At 41.4% G+C, this 20,791-nt stretch overlaps 1 protein-coding gene across 1 annotated transcript in view; it reads right to left on the bottom strand.

The window, feature by feature from the left end:
* LOC144781701 (cytochrome P450 2C16-like) overlaps positions 1–20,791 on the bottom strand; it is a 369,430-nt gene that overhangs the window by 279,506 nt on the left and 69,133 nt on the right. Inside the window, exon 3 of the mRNA XM_078660676.1 lies at positions 12,886–13,035. Coding sequence (XP_078516802.1) covers positions 12,886–13,035 — 150 coding nt within the window. The remainder of the gene's footprint in view (positions 1–12,885; positions 13,036–20,791) is intronic.

Here is a 20,791-nt window from a genome sequence, read left to right as displayed (position 1 = left end):
CTTTGGCGCCGAATGAGGGATCTGCCTGTAATTTACCTTAACTTTGCCTCGCTGCGCTCCGCTCTTTCCCTGAAAGTTTCGGGGGGATCCGTCAAGCGGGGGCCGAGATAAAAGGGGGTCCCAAAACATGTTTTCCCCATGTTAATTTCCATAGGGCGGTTGGACTCACTTATAGCCTGAACGGCTGAATGGATTTCCACCAAACTTGGCAAAATTGTAGGGACTGGTACCCCGATGTGCCTTTGCTATGTCTCAAGATATATGCTCCAGTGGTTTTTACAAAAATTAACTTTGAAAAAATATATATTGGGCTACATTGGGCTATATATATGTTAGAGCCCAAATGTAGCCCAATGTAGCCCAATGTAGACCAAAGATGGCCACCAGAGACAAAAAAAACAAATGTAGCCCAAATATCAGCCAGATGTAGCCCAACTATAGCCCAATGACAGAATGTCTCAGAGTGTTCTAACGAACAACTAGAGCGCTAACAGTCTTACTTATGACAAAAGTATGGCACACCTGAAGTCATCTTGATTGGAATAAAGTGTTAACACTTAAAACATTTAATTTGCAAAGGAACAAAATGAGGGGGTTCATTTTGCCATAGAAATTATGATTAGTGCTGAAGAAAGAAAAATCAGGGCACATTTTGAGTGACTTCTCAAATCCTCTTATATTTCATTAAAAAAATTCTGATATGCAGTCTCCCAAGATGGCCACCAGAGACAAAAGAGCCCAAATGTAGCCCAAATATCAGCCAGATGTAGCCCAACTATAGCCCAATGACAGAATGTCCCAGAGTGTTCTAAAGAACAACTGGAACGCTAACAGCCTTACTTATGACAAAAGTATGGCACACCTGAAGTCATCTTGATTGGAATAAAGTGGTAACACTTAATACATTTAATTTGAAAAGGAACAAAATGAGGGGTTTCATTTTGCCATAGAAATTTTATATATATATATATATATATATATATATATATATATATATATATATATATATATATATATATATATATATATATATTCACTGAAAAAACCATAGGTTTCACACCAGTTATAGTTAGGAATTAGCATTTAAAAAACCTATTAAATTCACTGAAAAAAACATAGGTTTCACACCAGTTATAGTTAGGTGGAAATTTTACTCGCATAAAACCATTGACATTCCCACGTTATAGTTAGTTGGACTCACTATAACTTGCGCGTGCAATGCACTGCTGATGACGTCACATATTACATCACTCATGACATGGTCAGTGACATCACTCATGACATCACTGATGACATCTCAAGTGGTCCTCATCCATGTTTTGCTTTATGGGTGATACAAAGCAGCTTGAATGTGAATCTTCTAGCAACCAGTAGCCCTCAAGGCAGGGGAGATGTGGGCTTGTGGTTTTACATGTAGGGGTAGTTCTCAATTCGTTCAAGTCTTCTCATAGTTGATGAACATGATCTGTGGTAAAGGCCATTGGCATATTCAAGTTTAGACATTGCAAGGGAAGTAGAAGCTGGACCTTGTGTGGAAATCCAAGGTCGTGAAGATGGGGTGCAGAGTTTTCATAGTGATGAAGTTTGATCTTGTTACTTATCTATATGAGCATTCATTAATAGCCTGGAGTTCATGCTAATTCCAAGGTTTCTTACTCGTTGGATACTTTAGGAGGTAGTCCCAGATCATCAGGCTAGGCGCAGAGTGGGACATAATTTTTCTAATCACCACATGTGAGTATTTCAGTTTTGGAAACATTCAATTTGAGATGGCTACATGTCATCCACTGATCAACCGCTTGGAGGCAACTGAAGATTTTTCAGTTTCCAATTTATTTGGAGCGTTTCAGTTTTAGAAGTATTTGTGTGTCATCTGCATAGTTACAGCATGTGAGCTGAAATTAATTGATCATTGCCTGAAATGATTTGTGTTGAAAAGCATGGGTGTGATGATAGATCCTTAAAGGGCCCCTGCATTTGTGAAGAAAGGTTTGAATGAGAAAGTGGGAGTAGAGATGACATTTGTTCTGTATTGGAGGTAGGATGTGATCCAGTGGAGAGACATCCCCTCTATGCCAGCCTCGTAGAGACTTTTGATTAGAGTGTTATGAGTATTTGTGGCAAAAGCAGCAGGAAAGTCCAAGAGAAGAAGTGCAGTGACCCATTTCCAGTCTACTGTGTAGTTAAGGTCATCCAAGATGGTGATGAGAGCAGATTATGTGCCTAATCCTGGAAAGAATCCTGTTTGGAAGTCAAAAAGTATGGATTTGTCTTCAATGAATTGTGACATCTGGATAATGTTGCTCTTTCCATCAGTTTGCTTAGTAAAAGGCCATTTCTAGTAGTTCTGTAATTGTTTCGGTCATGCGGGTCCAGGTTTGTTTTCTTTAATAATGCGCGTTTGTATGCCTTTTGTACGTTTTCTGGAAAGAATCCTCTAAATAATTGTTGACAATCTTTCTGACTAGTGTGGCAACAGAATTAGTGTAAAGAAGGTCCTTGAATATTTGTGGTAGACAAAGGTCAGAAGGGCAGGCGGCTGGCCTGCTTGATTTATCAAGATCCATAAATTCAATTACTGATAGTTGTTTGAAGAAATGTAGAGTCTTGGTTAGCCTATCCTTGGAGGAGATTTTTGGAAATGGGTTGGTGCTGGTGGTTTTCGTTTGCTTTACATAGGAGTCCAACGTATCCACTTTGGTTGCCCAATGATATGACAGTTTTGCATTAAATTCTTGAGAAATACAATGAGTTCTAACTGTGCATTTTTGTTTATGAAATTCAGTGAGAAATTTATGAAAATCTTTATTTGCACATTTAGCATTTTGAATTCTGTTTGAATAGTACCTTTTGTAGCCTTTTCGATTGTTGACTTGTACATTCTGTTATTTTTGTATAGGTGAAATTTCTCTTGATTGTTAATTGTTTTGAGCCAGGTGTGTTGCAGCTTTGCAATTTCTTGCTTTATCTTTTTTTAGTTCTGCATTCATTTAAGGTTCCTCTTGAGTTTTTAAATGTAATTATGTTTAGGGGTATTGAATTCCATAGTTTGGACAGAGAAAGATGTACAACCAACAATTTTTTCTTGTATGCTAGGGTTTTAAGGCGAGGTGCCAATCTGGTTTAGAAGCCATATTGTTTAGTCTGTATGTGTAGGTGATAAAGAGGGTGGTTGAACGTGAATTGGTGAGCTGTTTTGTTTTCGTACAGTGGACTTGTGTAATAGATAAGTAGATGTGTAGTTGCGAAGAGTGCCATGCTATTTATTTTGTTTGTGTCTGTTTAGGATGGGAGGTGTATGAGATAAGGGTGGTGGTGAAGCATGTGGGTGATGTTTTAAGGATCTAAATTGTGCAATGGATGAGAGGCAGGTGAATGAAAGTTGTTGTGTTTGGGTGTTTGCGGTTGGTGTTGGTGAAGATTTGGGATTAAAGTTGGTTTGTATTATTTCTGTAGTCATGACTGCGGGAGGGGGTGTTTATTTCTATTTCATGAAAAAAATGTAGTATGGAATTGTAGTGTGAGATTTTGATATGCTGGTGTATGGGTAATGTTTGTTTTTGTTGAAAAGTGGGATAAGATTTTGATGTTGTGAATTTCTATGAAGGATTTGGATGTAAAGTACTGTTGGTGAGTGGATGTTGGGTGGCAAAGTGGGTGGTACTGTGTGCTGGAGGAGATTGCATGAGGTGTGTGGGAGGGGTTAAACAGGGATGTATGTAATTACAATGCATGCTTTACCACGCATGCCTTTACAACGCGGTTTTTACAGCGCAAACCTTTACAACGCATAGCGCTTTGGGGTGCTGGATAGTGAATAGTTTAATTTACTATTCCAACTCCAGTCCCCGTGGACACTAGGGAAGGTGTTGGATAGTAAATTAAACTTATCCTAGAGCGCCCCCCAGCGCAATGCGTTGTAATGGTTTGCGTTGTAAAAGTTGCGTCGTAAAGGCACTGTGTGGTAAAAGTTGCATTGTAAAGGATGTTTCCCGTTAAACAGGGGTTATGACTGTTTGCATTTGCTTTGGCAATGAGAAGAGGTAATATATGGGGTGGAGTTGAGTGTAAGGATTATGTGTTTTTGGTAAAAAGAGGAGGAGGGTGTTATTGGTAGATGATATGAGAACGGGTTGAGTATAAGATTGGTGGTGATGGAAAGGGGTCTGTTAGGAGTAAGTAGAGAGTAGAGCTGGTGTTTTGCATGAACATGGAGGGTGTGTATGAACGGACTCAGGTTATGTATAATGTGGGTTTGTGTTGTATTGGTGATGTGTGGATTTGATAGTGTTATAGGACAGAGTGGGAGTTTGTGTGAGAGTGATAGTGCCACTGGGTCTCTGTGACTTTATTCCAGAAGTGTAGGATGCTGCGATCATTCCAGGTGAGTACAGAAACGTGGGTGAACTTGCCTCTGTCTCTGGCTGTGAAGATGGGGTTGCTCATGCTTTCCAGGAGATTGGTGAAGTTGGCATTCTTGTGGTCGTTGCCGTGGAAGTTGAGGTCATTGAGGAATATGTAGTGCTTGGATTTGATGACTAAGTGGGGGATGAATTCAGAGATGGCATTACAGAACCCTGGGCAGAGCAAGTGAGTCGCTGGGTGAGGCCGATGTTGCTCATGCTTTCCAGCAGATGGGGGTGATGAATTCAGCATTGGCTTTGCAGAAGCCTGGGTGTGGTCCAGGGGGTTAGGAGGACAAGGGTTCTACTTCGCATTGGTACGAAGTTGGAAATGTAGGTGTTCCGTGATTGGCATGGTGTAGCCTTCAGTAATGGTGCTTTGGATGGATTCTTTGTGGATGATGGCGAAGCCTCCTCTGTGTTTGTTGGCACAGTCTTATCTTGTAGCCATCTGGCAGTGGCGATTTTGGGGGATGAGGAGAGGTGAGCCAGGTCTCGGTGATAAACATTATGTCGGGGGGGGTTAGAGTGGTAATGATGTCCCAGATTTCCGTGCTGTGCTTGCATAGGGACCTGGCATTGAGCAGAATGCACTGAAGCTATTCCGGGGGGTCCACGGACTGCTGGGCGGGGATGATGCATGGTCTTGTGAAAATGGTGATCCCGGTGTTGCATGTAAAGTGGCAGCTGCAAGTAAACGGTCCTTCTGTTGATCAAGGAGATGAGGTGCAACAGCTATTGAGGCCACCGGGGGCCACAAGCTCTGCGGTGGAGTATAGGTGGGTGGTCATGGGGTTAGGTTCCTGGATCTGGGCATGATACTTCGGCATGTCAGCAACACGTCCACTGTGTGGCTGTGCTGTGGCCTCCATTATGTAGGTCCTGAGGCTGGTAGGGGCGCTGTACAGTTGGATGCAGGATTATGCAAAGGCAGTAAAAAACTGTCGGAACAGGTGCAGCAAGAAGCACAATACATTCAGCAGAGAAAAACACGTAAAAGATGGGCATGCACGTTGCTAAATATACAGAAAAAAGGCTAAACTGGCCCACGCAGGGCTGGCAGGGGATAGACAGTTGTGGATGACTGACAGCATCAGTAGCCTAGTCCAGGCAGCGGGCCACAATAATCACAATCTGCGGGTGCAGTTAGGACTGCAACGAGACAACGAAGGGGAGATGACACAAGGACCTGCCCAATGGGGTCACACTGTGGCCTCCATTAAGTAAGTCCTGGGGGTGGAAGGGCTGCTGGGCAGTGGGAATCGGGATTATGTGAGGGATGCAAAAAAACAGCATGAACAGGTGCGGCAGGGAGCACAATATAGTCAGCAGGGAAAAACGGCTAAAAAACTGGCACACACTCCACTAAATATAAAGAAAAGGAATGCTATAATGACAGGCAAAGGCAGGAAACAGACACATGTGGGGCTGGCAGGGAACAGATGGCAGTGGAGAACTGGCAGTATCAGTGGCCCAGCCCAGGCAGCGGGGCACAATCATAGCAATCAGTGACCGCAGGTAGGGCTCCAACGTGCCAAACGCGGGAGAGCAGGCACAAGCACCTGCTCCTTCATTGGCGCAACCAATTTGTTGCATTCAATGCAACAGTTATTTTGGACAACAAGTTTGAATGAAGTATTCCAAAGCAGATCGGAAATAATGAAAAAAGGAATTTCATTACTTCTTCAAAACAACCAACCAACAATATTATTGTCTTCAGTGGGAACCATTCACTGCCGTACGATAAGTTCTGAAAAACATGACACCATTGCTTACAACCGTCTTGGTAAGTGAGCAAAAAAAGGAGAATAAATGCTTGTGAGAAGGTTTCTATAATGGTTTATCTAGTTTAGAGACTGAACCCTGTCCTATTAGCCCAAATCCTATGTCACATCAAATCAAATCAGGTGTTTGTTAAGTGTGACTACTCACCCGTAAGGGTCTCAACCCGCTAGGGGTGTGTGGGGGGGAGGTTCACAGGTTCCAGTCCATCAAGAAGGGGGTCTGTCGAAGAGCCAGGTTTTGAGGTTTCTTGTGAAGATGGGGAGCGATGTCATCTGTCTGAGGTGAAGCAGAAGGTTGTTCCAGGCACTGGCTGCGTGGAAGGAGAAGGAGCGGCCGCCTGATCTGGTCTTTCTGGTGCGGGGGACAATGGCGTAGGACAGCTGGCCTGATCGTAGGGTCCTTTGGGGTGCGTGGAATTTGAGTTGGCTGTTCAGGTTTGCTGGTCCGGTGTCGTGGAGGGCCTTGTGAGCGTAGGTTCGCATCTTGAAGGTGACTCTAGCTTCGATGGGGAGCCAATGGAGTGTGCGCTGGTGCTGGGAGACGTGGCAGTGGCTTGGCAGGTTGATGACCAGTCTTGCAGCAGCATTTTGGATGTTCTGTAGCTTGCAGGTGTGTTTTTTGTTTATTCCGGCATAGAGTGCGTTGCTGTAGTCCAGCCTGCTGGTAACCAGGGTGTGAGTGAAGGTCTTTCTGTGTTCGAGGTTGATCCATTTGAAGGTCCTACGTAGGAGGCAGAGGATGTGAAAGCAGGAGGACGAGACAGAGTTGATCTGTCAGTCAATTTTGAGCTCTGAGTCCAGGATGAGTCCCAGGTTGCGTGCTTGGTCCGTAGGGGTGGGTGGACTTCCGAGGGCGGGGGGCCACCAGGTGTCGTTCCACGTGTCTGGGCCCATGATGAGTACTTCTGTTTTGTTTGTGTTTAGTTGTGGGCAGCTGTTTTTCATCCATTTGGCGATGGCTTCCAAGCCTTCTCGAAAGCTGTGCCTGGCGGTGTTGGGTTAGTTGGATAGGGAGAGGATGAGTTGGGTGTCGTCGGCGTATGACACAATGTTGAGTCCGTAGGGTCATGTTGCATGTCAAAGCTACAAATATGAAATGTACCCATACCTAGCTTGTCAATCCACTTTTCCATTGACTCTTGCAGCCATTTGTATTTTCTCTAAACTGAGCATCCCTCTCAACATGTGTCTTCTGAATGATTCTGAAAGACAGCCATCGATGACTCTGAGGCTCTCTGCTTCTTCATCATTAAACTCACTAAATTTATAGTGCTTGATAACACATCAAGTCTTTCAACAAGCTCATCCATCATCTCTGCTACTTGTTGCCTCACTTGATTGAAAAGATACCTTTCATAGACGACATTCAGCATCAGATTGAATTTGGTCCTAATGTTTCTTTTGATCGGATGGTACGATATTGCATCAACCAGTCAGATTTTCTTTGGCACTTCTTTAAACTTACCATTTAAGTTGCCTAAAGCATAAAGTGCTTGTGTTCGAAATGTGGCTGCCATGTATTTTGCTCTCATATCTGCAGCTGTTGAGAGTATTTGCTGTTCTGACAGCATTTGTTGTGCACCCGAATCTGCATCTTTACAGTACATACGTACGTCTTTGTGCTTGACACTGGGTCATCCTGCCCGTTCAACGATTGCGTTGCACTTTCTTCATCCTTGAAGCGGAGTGCATTTTCTGTTTCCAGAGTAGGATTGTTTTTGATGTTGTCCTTTTGTTTAGTTTGAGTGATTTCTCTGTGGTATTGCTCGGTATCTCTTTTTTTTGCCTTACCAGCGGGTTTTGGTGGAGTTTTCAAACTGTGCTCCTCTGCAAGGCCTTTAACTTCTTCAAAGGGCTGTGTATGGGCTGGAGCCAGGCTTTGACTCCATCAACATCAACTACAGACTGCTTTGTATCTGCTTGGGGCACACATGGCATGCACAAGCTGTTTACTGTATTGTTGCAAACTCTCAGGGAGAGCAATCTTGTTTCTCTGGAGCAATGCAAATAAACATGGGACACATGGAGCTCAGTAACAGGTATATTTGTTCTTCAGAGTACAAAACACATATTGCTTTTTCATTACCTCTTAATCATTAATGACCACACCTTAACACTTCCCAGCCAATTACGTAATTCGTCTATTGAGCCCACCCAGAACCGCAAGGTCCTAGTTCACATAGTCTCAAGACACTACAGTATCCACAGAGGTTTCACTGTGAGCCTTGCATTCAACATACACATGTAATATTTGCATTTGTAGCAGAGGAAAATTCAAGCCACTAATTTCCTTATTTAGAACAAAAAAATATGCATAAAACCTGGAATCCAATTCGTATGGACTATTCAATTTCCTAATGTGTTTTTCGCAGTTGAAATATTTAGGTCTGACTAGAAACAGGTTTTATTTTTAACTCAATATAATGAAATCACAAAATTAGAATTATAAACAGTACATTGATCTTTATAAGGGGAACATCCTTTACAACGCAACTTTTACAACAAAGTACCTTTAAGACGCAACCATTACAATGCAACTTTTACAACGTCTTGCGCTGGGGGGCGCTCTAGGATAGGGAATAGTTTCCAACACCTTCCCTACTATCCACGGGGACTGGAGTTGGAATAGTAAATTAAACTATTCACTATCCAGCGCCCCCCAACGCAAGTCGTTGTAACGACTTGCGTTGTAAAACTTGCTTCGTAAAGGCATGCGTTGTAATAGCATGCATTGTAACGTCATACATCTTCTTTAAAAGCATTTGATTTGTCAGCAGCTGTGTTAGTGTACCTGTAAAGTAGTACCTCAATTGCAGTGTCCATGCACTGTTATTAATTAATGATTTATTTTGTTGACATGACATTTATCCAGGATCAGCCCGGTAAACCAGGCATGCACAAATTGTACCTTTGAGGTTGATATGGTGCCTCTTATGAGACAGTGGTCCCGTGGTTTTAAGAGACTGCTTCATCGAATGGAGGTATTTGGGAGCTGCACTAGCAATTGTGGATCAGTGCACTTTCTAAGATGACATGCATGTGGCTTTGTAAGATTGATTTCACAAATGAAGCTCTGGAAGTGCTGAAATAAAGGGCCTAAAGGCTAATTAGGATGTCGGGCAGACTCACGTCCACCTGACAACGTTGCAGATTCCGGACCGATCAACCTCGGGTCGGCAGCCCCAACCGCAGTACTAGGATGTGACCGCACTTGGTGCTGTTGCACACTCCCATTTCCCAATGGGCTCTTGATTGTGCTGCGGTCGGAACCTAGCTGCAGCACAATCTCCCATATAGAGAAATGGGAGTTTGTGTTAATGCCTACACCACCTGGCAGCACAACTCAGTGCAGGTATTAAAAGGGGGCACCATATGTGCCCCCCAGTCTGCCAACAGGGGCCACTGTTGCAAGGGGACCCTGCAGGGGGCCCCAATGTTGCTTTCAGAGAGCCATAAAGAAATGCTCATAATTGCAGGATTTGTGGGTGGGACAATGACCCAATTGGAAGTCGTTTAAATAGATTGAATTGTGGCGCTTCCAGTTTCGACCAGCCATGTGTTACTGAGTCAGTTACGCAGACTTATGTGGGATGACTGTGATTAAAGATACATAAATAAGATTAGTTTTTTTCCTTTCCATAGAAACGCATGATTTCCACCCGCTGAGAGTGAGTGTGAGGCCAGTCTTCCGTAGCTAGAAAATATCCATTTACAACATGAATCAGCTAGTATGAATGTGTTCGAGCCTTCATGTGGTGACCGCTCGTCCGTCCGTTTGTTCAGTCAAAAAATCCCAGGAAATTAGGAGCATTTCTTTCTGGTTCTTTGTATTGGAATTGATAATTTAGGTTGCCACGGACACACGGGCAGTTACACACTTCCTACAGGTCAATTGAAAACAGCATACCGGGCGCGGTTACTTGTTTATAGTGATGACAACATATATATTTTGTTATAGATGAATCCCTCATGCCTGAATGTGGAGCTGGAATGACATTAGGGACTGTGATATAAAGCAGGGATGTCAGTCCCTTCATAGTAAGAATGAAAAAATCCCACATTGTGGGTTTTGTTGTTGGTAGTATCGGAGTGCATGGGTAATGTGACCTATAAATGTACACATCTTTTTCGGACAAAGGAATTTGACCATTGTGTTGGTCCAATGTTCCAAGTTTCATGAGGTATATATGGTGTCAATGCAGATTTATGTTTGATCCACTGCATCACTATGTACATAGTAATTTGTAACATATTGTTTTTTGATTGTGTGTTGTAGAGTGGATAGCAGTTCTGTGTCATGAGGAGAACCCAAAAAATTGTGTAGTGGGTTCGAAATACGTAGACAAGCATCTGTGCACCCAACTAACATAAAAGAGACACTGAGAACCAGAGAAATTACCAGTTGTAAAGTGAAAAGTAACTTCATCTGGTTTCAGCAGTCTTGTTGTGTTAGGGGGACACTGTCCATGGATCGAGAGCTTATGAATATATTGTAGTGTTATGCATATTCTATTTTTTCAGCTCTTGTCATGGACAATGAAAATGGGACAGATTCATTATTGCATAAAATGTTGTTTTTGTATAGATTTGTTTATATGTATTTTGTACATTATTTTGTGTGTATCCACTGTTGTGAATTAGTTGATGTGGGTGGGAGGGAAGAACATTTATGATTTGTTTTGCATTGGTTCTTTTTGTGTGACAAACAAACAAAAGTTCTTTTATGAAGTTCAAAAAATAATTGCTGAACACTTTTATTGAATACAGTGGTCACGAACAAACTGAGGTTGAAAAGGTGCAGTCAGTTTTGGCATTGCGAGTTTGTAACAGTTTGTAAAACTCTAATTTCTACAAAATTGAAATAAAAAATCTATCTTCACCATAAAGGATAATTTTACAGTTCCAAAAAAATCAAGCACAAACTGTTTACACTGTTCCCAATGGGAAGGTGCAGCTTATTAAATATAAAAAAGTAACTCCAATGTTATCGTTTTGGAGAGGTTGGCCTTGGAATAGTGAAAAACAGACGAATTTAAGATTTTTATACTACAATGACATATAATACTTAACAGTATATGTCCTGCTTTTAAAATTCATTGCATCCTGCCTCGCTGGCAGTACATAGTGTACCCTAGAAGTGACTTATATTTATTAAAATGGAAGGTTGGGTGCTGGCAAAACATTTATTTTGCCAGGTCAAAATGTCAGTTTAAAGCTGCACCAACAGGCTGCATTTGGCAGGCCTGGAACATGTTTAAAAGGCTACTTCAGAAGTGGGTGACACAACCAGTGCTGCAGGCCCAGCAGGAGCGTTTAAGTTACATGCCCTGGGGTCACATTACCACTCTGCCACGGGCTTGTAAGTAAATTAAATATGCCAATTGGGGATAAGTCAATATTACCATGTTTTAAGGAGTGAGCACATGTACTTTAGCACCAGTTAGCAGTGGTAAAGTACCTAAGGCCAACAAAAACGAGATCAGCATAAATAGAGGAGGAAGGTACAAAGTTAGGGGAAAGAGGACCCTAAGGCTGACAGATCTAACAGTGTGCATGCTCATATGTCTACTATAGATATGTGCGTGCTCATATCTACTGTAGATATCTTTGTGTGTGTTTAGGGGTCTACTGTAGATCTGTGTGCATGTGTGTGTGTTTTTATGTGTGTTGATGTTCTTTAAATAGCAAATGTTATAACATAACAGTTTGCAATTTATCTGCCTCACTAAGACAAAAGGCTGAATTGACCCTACCAGGTTTCGAACTTGACCTCAGGTTACTGCAGAGATCCCTGAGAAGTCAATTCTTTGGTTATTGTAGGATCATGCTTCTCAGTGGAAATGTGAAACTGCAGATCCCAGAATACAGAGTGCTGTTTGTAAAAAAAAAGTAGATTGCCTCACAAGTGTTGCAATTGGAAATGAGTCTTTCAAAAATTCTCCAGCATATATTGTATTTACTTGATGAACAAAATGTTTAACTGTGACTTAAATGCACTCTTCATGTTTCAAAAATTCTGCTGCAGAAATATAATTATTTCCAAATACTGGCCCAGCTATCTGTGTTGTGTTAGAGCTGGACAGACTCCTTTCTGGAGTTTGAGGGAAACACCCCAAGTTGCAGATATGTTGTTTTACCCATCATACACAAAGTCAATGGGCAAGGGTTTAATGTACTAACACATGCAAATTGCACTCATTCATGCTGTTAGAGTCAGATGCTAGCAAATTCAAACCAGGTCTATTGGTTTTTGTTTGAAAAAAATGTTTTCATGGGCAAAATATAGTTTGCTAAACTGTATTACTATGAAAATGAAGATACCACAATGTCCTTTATGAACTTTTTTGCCAGACTTGAATAAATGTAGGACAGCTACCAAGATATTCACTTGGTATTATAGCTCACAGGTAAAACATTAGCCCAAATTGCTTGTGAACATGTAAGAAATCTGTTTGCTTTAAAATACTTTGCTGAAGTGTCTGACTCTAACAGTAGAGCAAATTAGCCTGGCCTACGATCTGGTACAGATTTACTTTTCAACATCTCCTATTCCACCCCACCCAAAAAGTGCCAAAAGACAAATTATTTGTCTTGGGTTTAAGGCAGTATTCTATTCTTCTGCACATGTATTGGGATAGTGCATATGTGTGATGTGGTGGGATTATGACTATTATTTCATACTGTGTTAGATCCAGTACCTTTAGTTTTTCGAAGCTCTTCCACCAAAAACTGAGCCTCTTCCTGGATCCGCTCTTCGAGGCTCCTCTTCCCCATTCCAAAATTCCTTAAAGTCATAAGGGAAAATCTCCGCAATTGCTTCCAGCGCTCTCCATTGCTAACTACAACACCTAAAACAAATACAGACTTAATTATTCTCAGAAACAAAATGTTACTTTGCGAAGCTAAGGCCTTGCCGTTAGAGAGTTATGATTACTGGGTAGTGTTGAAGCAACATTACACTTCTGTCTATTGCATAACATAGACTTTAGTTTTCTTACCTCCACATTATTCCTGCTTAGCTGCACATGTAGCAACTTGAGAGAGAAAAAGGAACATGTAAAACTCCGAACTTTCAATTTCATTAATATCACATGGAAGAAGCAGACACTCTACTTGGCATAGATACAGCAATAGACAGACTATAACCAGGGTATTCAAGATCCCAATTAAACACACCGACCGCTTATTTTAGCTCTGCCTTTGGAATTACCTAATCCAACCACATGTGGAACCATTACTTGCCCACTGATAATATCCCAACTGGACAGTGCCTCATTCCTTCAATGGCACCATTGTATTGCAGTGATGATATCATTTTGAGGGCCATAATTACACCCAATAATACAAATTTGGGGGGAAGTCACATCCCACCATGAAGTAATATTTTTAGAGGTAGTAATTTGTCTGACTACTATCTTGACCTACAGGAAATCCATTCAGTGAATAACAATGTTGTTCCATCAGTAAGACAAGCATTCCTGATATTTGGGGGCTCTGGGTGACAGTGGTTGGATTCACAATGGTTTTGTTAAAACACAGAGAAGACGTTGCGGAACTAATTTCCAACCAAAATATAGACATTCTGTTTGTAACGGAAACCTGGGCAGATCTAGCATCTGGCCCGGACTTCAGTATAGCCACCCCGAATGGCTATCACGTTATTATACAGGATAGATCGTCTGAAAAAAGGGGAGGCGACTTAGCAATAATTCACCGAGCCAACTTAGCAATAAAGACAGAATCATTAGATTGTACATCCGCTGAAGCCTTGTGCTTTATCATCACACTTTCTCCCACACAAACTTTTAAGGGGACTCTGCTCTATCGACCTCCTGCCACACGCACGCTTTTCCTGAAATCCATTAATTTTCTATTAGAACCGGTAGCAGCCAATTCGGATTATACTATCTTGGGAGATTTTAATTTCCATTTAGAAAATCCTAAAGACAAAGACTCGCAAACACTTATTGCCGACTTCCTGGCTGCTGGTCTAATACAACGCGTTTCCATTTCCACCCATAGAGCAGGCCACACTTTGGATGGCCTATTTACAAATAATTCTTATATCACTTCCCCAACAAATTCCGCTTACATGGTCGGATCATTCAGCTGTGAAATTTACCATTCTAATTGTGAAACACAAAAACTTACACCCTCCCAACGGTCCCCGGGTCCTTTGCCTTGACTGAAAGAATATTGATTCTACTTTACTTCAAACTATCTTGGAGGCTACGAGACCACTAAACACAGCAGATCCGCACACAGCCTCTAAAGACTATGGTCAATGGCTGAACAACACCTTCGACCTGTTAGCACCTGTTAAAAACGTGCGGCCCAATCACATAAAACCTTCTGCCCCTTGGTTCTCGGAACCCCTAAGATTAGAAAGACAGCGATGCCGTAATTTAGAGAAACGGTGGCGCACTAAATACGACAACAACGACAGAAACACTTACAAACAAGCTCTGTCAAGTTACAGGAAGCTTATAACTACAGAAAAATATAAATTCTATAGTAAACAAATAGAGTCATCCCAAAACTCGAGCAAGCAATTGTATCAAGTGTTATCAAAACTTGCCAATCCACCTGCATCTGCCACAACTGAGACTTCCCAAACCTTCTGTAACAACCTCGCGGATTTCTTTATGGCAAAAGTTAAAGATATTTTTTACAATTTCTCCAATAAAACTGTCACCGAGCCATCCGGCCTGAATAATGGTGTTATATTCCCCAACTCCACTCTGGAGGAATTTAGTCCGCTATCTCAACTCTATATAGGAGAACTCATGAACACTGTTAAATCAGGATCACCTCAGGATCCATGCCCACCAACAGTTCTTAAATCTGTATCCAACTCGATAGCTCCAGTGATTACTAACATCTGTAATTCCATGTTTCAAACGGGGGATTATCCTTCAATCTGGAAAAAAGCCATTGTAAAACCTTTATTAAAAAAAAAAACCTCAATCCATCAGAGCCCAAAAGTTATCGCCCCATTGCCTCTCTCCCGTATCCATCTAAAATATTTGAAAAGGCAATGAACATCAAGCTGGCCAATTACATCGACCAGAATGACATACTGGACAACATCCCATTTGGGTTCAGGAAGGGCCACGGGACAGAGACTGCTCTGATAAAGGCGGCGGTGGAGGTCAGAATGATCATGGATCAAGGTGGCGCGGCGGTCCTGATATTATTAGATCTGTCTGCATCTTTCGACACGGTCGATCATACCATCCTGATCGACCGTGCCGCTGCCATAGGCATTCAGGGCAAAGCCAAGGCACTCCTGGCCTCGTTCCTTGCTGACAGAGAGCAGTCAGTGAAGATGGGGAGTTTTTACTCACCCGTTTTCTCTCTGCCGTGTGGAGTCCCCCAGGGATCCTCGCTAAGTCCGACACTTTTTAACATCTATGTGTCGGACTTGGCGAGGGTCATTAAATCATATGGAATTGGATTGACCTCATACGCCGATGACACCCAGTTGGTCCTGGCGATACATAAAAATGGAGGAGCAGTGGCTGAGAATTTCCAGGAGGGTATGAGAGCTATCGGTCTGTGGATGGATCAGAACTGTTTAAAGTTAAATTCAGACAAGACGGAGGTCATGATATTTGGTGAACTGACCCCGTCTTGGTCCCCAGTATGGTGGCCTTCCGATTTAGGCATCCCACCAACACCAGTTCCCAAGGTTAGAAACCTGGGGGTTCTATTTGACAACAAGTTAGCATTTACCAGTCATGCTAACGCAGTAGTCTCAGCCTCTTTCTACACGCTGAGAATGGTGAAGAAACTGTTACTGTTTCTCCCTTCTACAGCGGGTAAAACCCTCATGTCCTCCTTGGTATTGTCCAAGGTGGACTATTGTAATGGACTGCTGCTAAACGCCCAAGAGCAAGTTTTTAACAAACTACAGCTGGTTCAAAACGCAGCTGCAAGAATTTTGACCAGTACCCCCAAGTTTTCTTCTATCTCACCTGTTATTCGTCAACTTCACTGGTTGCCGGTGAGAAGTCGTACGAAGTTCAAGGCCTTGTGTATCACGTACAAAGCTATGAACGACATAGGACCAGAGTTCTTAAAAAAGGCCTTGAGTGTATATACGCCTAACCGAACTTTACGGTCCTCCTCATCCCAGCTTCTCCAAATCCCACGGACAAAAAAAGATACATGGGGAGATAGACGTTTTGTAGTTGCAACATCCAAATTATGGAACTCACTACCTGATCACATCAGACTCAGCCCTTCCTTGTTAATAATTAGGAAACAGGTGAAAACTTGGCTTTTTAATCAGTAACACTGACAAGGATCCTCTCTGCAATTGTAGGTATCAGCGCCGAGACACCAATCGGTATTTGTGCGCTATATAAGTTTTATAAATAAATAAATAAATAAATAAATAAATAAATTTTGTAGAACCACAAGGGTCTCAGGTCTTCCTATCAAGAAAGGCTTAGAAATATGTTCTAAGCCTGAACAGGAAGTTAATAATTACTAGACAAAATTACCCTCTCCTCTCCTCATGCATCACTGTATGAAAGCAATAGAAACATGTCTAAGTGGGTTTCTTTTTAACCCCTCCACCCCCATAAAATTAAACGCTACTAGGTTTTGAAAGACAATAACACCTGGCTTTGCTTAACAAACAGGCAGTTTTCCTCCATATTATGGCACACTTAATTAGGCTTAATTAGCATCCAACTATGGCTGTCAAAATGACTGACATGGCTTGCAATCAATTTCTTAAATGGGGCCTGCTTTATGCATTCAGCTGACTTCTTAATTTAGAATTGGGTAAATCAACAATCCGCACTTCTGAGATGTTACCACTTAACAAATTATCAAATCCAACAAAGATGTCGAGGTGATACTTTCATTCAGTTAGTGTACAGGATTAGCTGAACGCTTATCAATTTTAAATATCCAGTGTGTGCTTAGAGACCTAGGAACAAACACATGAGATACAGATAGACTCTCACACCATTCATGAACTCTCAAACCCGCCACTGCAAGTCTCCAGCTTTAATAATGTACAAAAAATCTTAGGTGATACCAGTCAGCCACATGTTGAGGAATGAGGACCAGCAGTTCCCACAGTTGACAACGTATGTCTGGTACATTTATCAGACTATGACCTATAGACATGACACAGGGCCTAACATTAATGTCCTAGGTCCTACAGGTTTTGAGAGTCCCATGCGCTTGTTAGCAAGCAAGACTAAAGCAGACCTGTTTTTTAGGACATTGTGTTGTGTTTTCAACCAGTGTTTTCAATTAGCTCATTTTATGGTGGATTATGCCTCTATGCTGACTGGGACTAGAGCAACGTAAATTTGGCTCTACCTTCACTGTCTTTGATTAGGCTGTATTTGTATAATGAGGCCTTATGTGTTCATGAGATATAATGTAACCTGCAAGTGATAAGTGCACTTTCAGCCACAGACGGAGTGCCCATGCTATGTAATCATTACATTTATCAATGTATGTGTTCGCTAATACTTTGTTTTCAGTAATAACGAGTTATAGTTTATATGTATTTATAAAAATGTTTTTTACTTTTTGCTATATAATGGAATGTGTATTCATGAGAAATGCATTTACTTTTATAACATGACTGTTCATGTATTAGAAATGTATCTTCTATAATGTGTATTGACGTTTTGAATTTGTTCATTTGACCAAAGGCCTTAAGCATTCAGGTTTCGTTGGGAATTTCAATTTGCACTATCTATGGTTCTAATCAAGACGACCCAGCTGTTCTTGACTTTCTAGAGACAGAGCTCCCAACTTGGCAAGGCCCACTTATCATCTGTGGGGATCTCAACATATCTCTTAAAGTACAACATGATGTAACTCCATTTCAGCAGAGTTACACAGGTCGTAAACCCAAGGTTTTTAAGGCACTTGCCAGACTGACCAGTAGTTTAGGGTTAGTTGACTTTTGGTATCATTCTAATAAAGATGACCCTGGGTATACTTATTTCTCGCACCCCCATCAAAAACACGTCAGGATTGATTATTTCTTCGTATCACATGAATTTCTAGCACACTCTTCAATTAGCAAATATCCAAAAATTATTTCGGATCACAATTCCCTCATTTTCTTAACAAATATACCCGACCCCACCAGACAACGCAGATCTTGGACATTTGACCGCAAACTGCTGGCTAATTCCCAATATATCTCTCATATAAAACTTTGGACTACGCAATTCTTTGAGGCTAATCGATTTAGCGCATCGAGGAATACAGTATGGGATAGCTTTAAAGCCTACCTTAGAGGTGAAACCATTAGCTTTCAGAATTATGCTAGAAAGCAGATACTTAAAGATTTTAATTTAAAGATGCAAGCTTTAGAGATTGCTGAGCAACAACATATCGTACAAATATCAAGAGGTTTGGATGCCAAATAGGAGATGTATCAGGATATCGCCTTAAAAACAGATCTTAACTACAATCTTATTCAGAACGTGGCCCAAACGTATAGAGTGCACAGAAAGGACGTTTATGAGATTGGAGAAAAAGTCGGTCGACAATTAGCACTTCGCACTCGGCAGAAGATCACTTCTAAAAATATTACTTCTATTCAGGACAGCGGACAGGTTTATACCCAAACTGATGACATTGCCAAACACTTCCACTTATATTACCAGAAACTATATGCTGAAGATGCCAGGTATACTGAAAGCGACTCCTCTACTTATCTACATAATTTACTTAATTTTCCAAATGCTGGAAAACGTCTTGATGATGTTTCTCGTAGAGACCTAGAAAGAGAAATCACAATAGAGGAGGTGCTCACAGCTCTATCACTTATGGCTTCCGGCAAGGCTGCAGGCCCCGATAAAATTCCTATGGACTTATATAAAATCCTGTCTCACCAGCTAGGGTCGCTTCTCTATGATCTATTTTTAGGCATTCAATTCAACGGGATACCTCCCGAATCTTGAAACGAAGCTAATATTGTCGTCTTTCCAAAGAAAGGAAAACCTCCGGAACTAGTTACCTCTTACCGTCCAATTTCATTAATTAATTCGGACTCTAAATTATACGCTAAGGTGATGGCAGTCAGGTTGAGCAGGGTCATTGAACATTTGGTCTCCCCGTGGCAACATGGTTTCATCCCAGGGAAAGGTACCACCAACCATATTAATAGAGTTATTACTTTGTTTGATTCCATGTCTGCTACGGGCGGCCGGATGTCAATGATCCTGTTAGATGCCGAAAAGGCCTTTGACCGCGTTTCTTGGTCTTTTTTATGGGCGGTTATGTCTCACCTTAATTTTGGCCCCAAATTTATAAAATCAATTAAAAGCATGTATTACTCCCCTAAAGCTAAGATTCAACTACCCGGATCAGTTTCTGGTCAGATTAGTATATCTAGGGGCACTAGACAGGGGTGTCCTTGCTCCCCTATATTATTTGCATTATATATCAATCCTTTAATTTTAAAATGTTTAGAGTCTCGGTTAATTAAACCCGTGGTCTGTGGCCAATACCAAACAAAAGTATTGGCTTACGCAGACCATATAGCTATTGTCACTCCTGATCCTTCTGAGGCTATTATCACCATTGAAAACCTTACCACCGAATATGGTAAATTCTCGGGGTATTCCCTTAATAAGGGGAAAACTTTAATTATTTGCACCAACAACATAGTCTGCAATGACCCCAGGGTGACGAATAACGCCACATATCTGGGAGTTAGGATCAGTCCAGACGTTAAAACTATTGTTAAAACTAATTTCGACCCTCTCCTAGATAGAATTAAAAAGGATCTTGATTGCGTGAACAGCCTATATCTTACTATTATAGGGAGAGCTAACTTCTTAAAAATGAATGTCTTACCAAGATTTCTTTATTTCTTTAGGGCTATCCCCTTAGCCATTGATGATAAGATTTTGAAAACAATAAACTCACTTATGTCAAAGTTCATCTGGCAAAACGGCAAGATCAGGAGGTCTCATAAATTATTGTCCTTACCATTAGATAGAGGAGGTTTAGCTATCCCTAACACAATTCTGTATCATTGGTCTGCCTTTATGCAGATCTTTACCCCTCTGATTAAAACTAAAAGCGATTGTGGCCACAGCGTCACTGACTCCATTCCCTCTATTTATGAGCTACTTTTGAGGAGTAATGCTGATGGCTTGTTTCTTCGCTACACAGATACCTCCTATTATAGACAATTTCGACAACTTACAACTATCACTAATGCATTTAAAGTTTGGAAGAGAATCCTCAAACATATGCAAATTAGTAAGCTCACCAGATATACACCTTTGTGGCATTCCTCTATCACCTCTAACATTGGGTTAGATGCTACAGCCAGAAAATGGAAACTCATGGGTATCTTAACGGTTCACGATTTCTTGATTAATGGGACTGAAACTTCCTTTTCTGACTTAAAAGCGAAATATAATCTGCCCAACGGAGATTTTCTTAAGTATGCTCAATTATTTACTAAACTTAAATCTAACGCTGCAACTTTAGATCTCTCCAATATTCAATTATTTGATCTGTTGAATAGACCTAATACAAGAATCGGCACCCTTTATGATACCCTTATGTGTGAAATTCTTGATGCTCTAGAGAAAACAGAAT

This window comes from Lissotriton helveticus, chromosome 9, assembly GCF_964261635.1.
Source record: "Lissotriton helveticus chromosome 9, aLisHel1.1, whole genome shotgun sequence".
In the NCBI taxonomy this organism is placed as follows: domain Eukaryota; kingdom Metazoa; phylum Chordata; class Amphibia; order Caudata; family Salamandridae; genus Lissotriton; species Lissotriton helveticus.
The sequence above is the reverse complement of the archived record's forward strand: the minus strand, read 5'-3'. Positions and strand labels throughout refer to the sequence as shown.